Below are 2,952 nucleotides of genomic sequence, written 5' to 3'. Positions count from 1 at the left end.
GTGATAACCTTTTGGGTCATCACATAAAGACCGGTGGTAGTTCCATTCGTTCAATATGAAAGCGAGATACAAATTCTCGCAGCATCTCGTTCTCCCTTTGCTTGATTTTGAAGACGTCGGATTTCCTTGTGGCCACCTTGATGGCCCCGGCATGTGCCTTTATTAAGGAATCCGCCAGCATGGCAAATGAGTCTATAGAGTTTGGGGCCAATTTATGGTACCACATCTTTGCCCTTTTAGAAAGTGTTTCTCCGAATTTTTTCAGCGGGACGAACTCGATCTCGTTGTCCTTCAGGTCATTGCCGTTTACTGCACAGGTGTAAGTGGTAACGTGCTCGTTTGGGTCCGAGGTACCGATATATTTCTGAAGGTCTGGCATTCTGNGGGAACCGGTACGTAACCCGTGTTTCCGTTCGGTTTCCGGTTTACCCGTTCGGTACGGTACGTACGTTCCGGTTACCGTTTACGTCGACGACGTAGGTAGGTAGGTACGGTACGTGTCCGTTGGTTCCGGTCGGTACGGTACCGTATATTATTTCGTGTAAGGCGTCGGACTACTTCGTGTAACGTTTCTTTAGGGTATAGGGTGTTTCCGGGGCCGTCCTTCCTTAGTAGTAAGTCGGTCTTCTGTAGTGTTACGTTTTTGACGTCACCTCTTACTAGAGCGGGGCGCTCCGTGAGTTTGGTCGACCTTGGAGTTGTAAGTCTCGACCTTCTCATCGTTGGCTTCTATCATTTTCTCGCCCTATCCGATTATTTCTGGTGAGGTCCTCGAGCATCTTCACGATGACATGATCGGCTATCGACATATTATTGCTCGATCTCTCCGGTACCTGTACGGCCGGGGGGTTTTCCCCGGTGCTACTGTGCTAGGAGTTTTCTGGTGACTTTGCAGCTGAGCAATAGCCAGCTGTTGTGCCTGCAACATTTCAAAAATAACATGAAGGCTAACCTCTCGTTCTTCCCTAAATGGGGTTTTCTGAGCTTCTCGCCGATCCCTTTGGTGCGCACTCATGTTGGTATGTGAGCTTATATCGACCTGTTGGGCGTCGCGTGAAACCGCGTCCGCTGGGATTGGTCCTGGTGCGTTCTCAAGGTTTCATGGTGGTACACCACCACCTGGAGCAGCCACACCGTTTTCTCTGTGGTTTTCAAGATTGTCGTTTTGAACTCTATTTACTGAGCTAGCCATTTCAACCTGAAATTGAAGACCTTGGACAAGAAAATGTGTGAAAGATAACTTGCTTTGTGTAATGAAACTAGAAAGAAAATAATCACTATTATTTTTATCCCCACGGTGGGCGTCAAACTGTTTACCATGAAAATGGTAATAACAATTAAATTTCATTATGGGACTCTAAAAATACGTGATCTATTTTTATGCTAGTTGTTAAGCAGTTGATGCTATGTGTATGAGACTTAGAAACAAAATAAGAGTTAAGGATAAGGTGATAATCAAACCGATAGGTCAATAATCGGGGCCTCGAGCTTGCGATTCGGGGGCCTCGAGGTCGATTCCGGAGCTCGGCTGCAAGCTATCGAAGGTGGTCGAGATATGACTAACAGTTATAATAAAATCAACGAAGACTCTTTATGGCCAATGGTAAGCAATAAATGGTGAACAAATATGAAGATAGTAAATAGAAGCAATAATATCAAGAGAATATGTTAGAGAGCGGAGAGAATGTTCTTGTATAGTTCGTGTGGAGTAACTGAAGCAACAGCCACTTACAAAATGACAAGGATCCCGTTTATATAGGGGAATCCCAACATAGTACAAAATGTATTAATTACAAAGATATGGAGATGTGACAACTAGATGACACCCTGATTCGGGTTTAGAGTAGTCTACTGGGCTCTGTCAGTCCTAGCCGTGCGCCTAGGGAATTTCCCCGTTTTCACCATTTCCGTGGTCATTACTGTGGTCGAGTGTCGACGACCCTCGAGGGAGGATACTCGGCCATGGTCTTGAGCCTTCCAGGTGATCTTGCGAAGTGCCATAAGGACGAGAAATTGGACCCTCTGATTTCGCCATATACAGAGTAAAAAAATTGGTGAAGGAGTATGAATATGTGGATGTGGAAATAGCGAATCCTGGATCAGTGTTTCACACATCTAAAAAAAGGTTTATATCTCGTATATAAGTGAAAGTGATAGCAAATAAAACAGATTCGAAGAAAAATATATAATGGCAGCTTTTCGAGATGGCAGTGGGGCGGGGCGGAGTGGGTGCAGGGCGGGGCGGGTTTGGACTAAAGCTGCAAAAGCTTCAACTTGCCTTCACCCCGCCCCGCATAGTAATTTTTTTGTTTTCTATCCGCACCGCAAAGACTGGCACCACAAAGACCCACACCGCCCCCGCATAATTTTTGTTCTTCTTTTTTTTTTTTCCTTACATTTTGTTATTTAACTAAAACAATTAAGTTTTCCATTTTATTATTTTTTTAAACGGAGAGCTTATTACTTACATTACTCAAGAAATTTAATACTGTGTTTTCATCTCCAGAAAAGACTCCATTTGAGTTCAAAAAGAAGAATATTTCAAAATCACAATTAAATGATATTCTTGACCAGATATATTTAATCCCTCCTCGTCGTTTTTTATTGGCCAAGTTTGTATTTACAAATCAACTCTTCATGTCACCAATTATTATTTTTTATTTTTTATTTGAATTTTTGTGGTTAATAGTGTCTCCTGAGTCATTACAGGCTAGCCATACTCTCTGCTCTATCCATCTTTTTCAGAAAACTAACCTGATCATATGATAGCCTTCACAACTTTGGATTTCACTACCTATGTTAATATGAATTAATGCATCGTTAAATAGAGACCCCATTCATTGTTAAAATATCTTTAAGCTTAAAAAAGGGAATTCTTTTATCGGTAAACTAGTGAAATTTTTATGTTCTTCGCGCGGTCATAGAATATCCAAAATAATGTTTTTAATATCC

General features: G+C 42.2%; 1 protein-coding gene across 1 annotated transcript in view; it reads right to left on the bottom strand.

Moving 5' to 3' along the window:
• Nucleotides 1–1,099: 1,099 nt before the first annotated feature.
• LOC109213319 (pectinesterase/pectinesterase inhibitor PPE8B-like) overlaps nucleotides 1,100–2,952 on the bottom strand; it is a 3,858-nt gene continuing 2,005 nt past the window's right edge. Inside the window, exon 5 of the mRNA XM_019377100.1 lies at nucleotides 1,100–1,198. Within this exon, the coding sequence (XP_019232645.1) occupies nucleotides 1,100–1,198 (99 nt within the window). The remainder of the gene's footprint in view (nucleotides 1,199–2,952) is intronic.

The sequence above is a fragment of the Nicotiana attenuata genome, unplaced genomic scaffold (assembly GCF_001879085.1).
Source record: "Nicotiana attenuata strain UT unplaced genomic scaffold, NIATTr2, whole genome shotgun sequence".
Taxonomy (NCBI): domain Eukaryota; kingdom Viridiplantae; phylum Streptophyta; class Magnoliopsida; order Solanales; family Solanaceae; genus Nicotiana; species Nicotiana attenuata.
The sequence above is the reverse complement of the archived record's forward strand: the minus strand, read 5'-3'. Positions and strand labels throughout refer to the sequence as shown.